Consider the following 1,161-nt stretch of genomic DNA (forward strand, 5'->3'; position numbering starts at 1 on the left):
CACTCCTCTAAAAAAAAAAAAAAGTTAGGCTTTTACTAATAATCTGAGAACTTGTGAAAATGCCTTCCTTCAAGAGGGCCAGTGTTTTCAGGTCTTGAAGCTGCATTGTGTACTAGAGTAAATGTAAATGCTGATTACACTTTCTTTCTGTTTTAGGCACTCAGCCACTCATTCTCCACAGAAATCTCACCAGTGTGGTTACTGTGAAAAGACATTTCATAGGAAAGACCATCTAAAGAATCACCTTCAGACTCATGACCCAAACAAGATGGCCTTCAAGTGTGAAGAGTGTGGCAAGAAGTACAACACCAAGCTAGGTTATAAGAGACACTTGGCTCTTCATTCAGCCACCAGTGGAGACCTTACCTGTAGGGTATGTGCTCAGGAGTTTGGTGGCACTGAAGTTTTGCTGGAACACCTCAAAAGTCATGCAGGGAAACCAACTGGCAATACCAAGGAAAAGAAACATAAGTGTGACCATTGTGAGCGTCACTTCTATACCCGTAAAGATGTGCGGCGTCACATGGTGGTTCACACAGGTTGCAAAGACTTTCTATGCCAGTTTTGTGCCCAAAGGTTTGGGCGGAAGGACCACTTGACTCGCCATACAAGGAAGACTCATCCACAAGAACTGCTCAAGAGCAGGTTGCAGAATGGTGAGTCGGTAGGTCTCCTTGACCAGCTTTTTCCATTCAGACTGAAGGAAGATGCCAGCATATTGTCCCCTTTTCCTGAAAGGGTCTCGGTGCAGAATGGAATTTTGAATAATCCAGAACCAAAGGAATACAACTGTTCACATCTTCATCCCCAGCCAAGCTTACAAACTGCTCTTCCTATTGAACCTTCTCCTCTTTTGCAAAGAATGGGCTGTGCAGATAGCCTTGCAGCTGTCCCTCCCACACCATGCTCAACAGCCATCCCTGCCAACCTGAACCTTCATCAGTCTAATAAATATGACCTTAGCTCTACCTCATTTGCAGCAGGCTCCCTCAAGAATCTTCCTATCAAAGTGGATGTTAAAGGTTACAACGTCCATCTTCTAGAGGACCTGCCGTTACCAGAACCTCAATCTCTCCACAAAATCAGTCTGGAAGAAGCTTCCTCAGGGCCTGTAGGTGATACTAACAAATACCCAGTGCACAAAGAGACAGAGACAGCAGC

The 1,161-nt window shown here is 45.0% G+C and overlaps 1 protein-coding gene across 1 annotated transcript; it reads left to right on the forward strand.

The window, feature by feature from the left end:
* Positions 1-32: 32 nt before the first annotated feature.
* LOC104916249 (zinc finger protein PLAGL1-like) lies at positions 33-1,156 on the forward strand (the record flags this gene model as incomplete). The annotated part of the gene is made up of 1 exon (XM_010727282.3): positions 33-1,156. A coding segment is annotated over exon 1 (1,029 nt), but the record flags the coding sequence as incomplete, so codon positions are not given.
* Between the last annotated feature and the right edge of the window lie 5 nt (positions 1,157-1,161).

Source organism: Meleagris gallopavo, unplaced genomic scaffold (genome assembly GCF_000146605.3).
Source record: "Meleagris gallopavo isolate NT-WF06-2002-E0010 breed Aviagen turkey brand Nicholas breeding stock unplaced genomic scaffold, Turkey_5.1 ChrUn_random_7180001879959, whole genome shotgun sequence".
Classification (NCBI taxonomy): domain Eukaryota; kingdom Metazoa; phylum Chordata; class Aves; order Galliformes; family Phasianidae; genus Meleagris; species Meleagris gallopavo.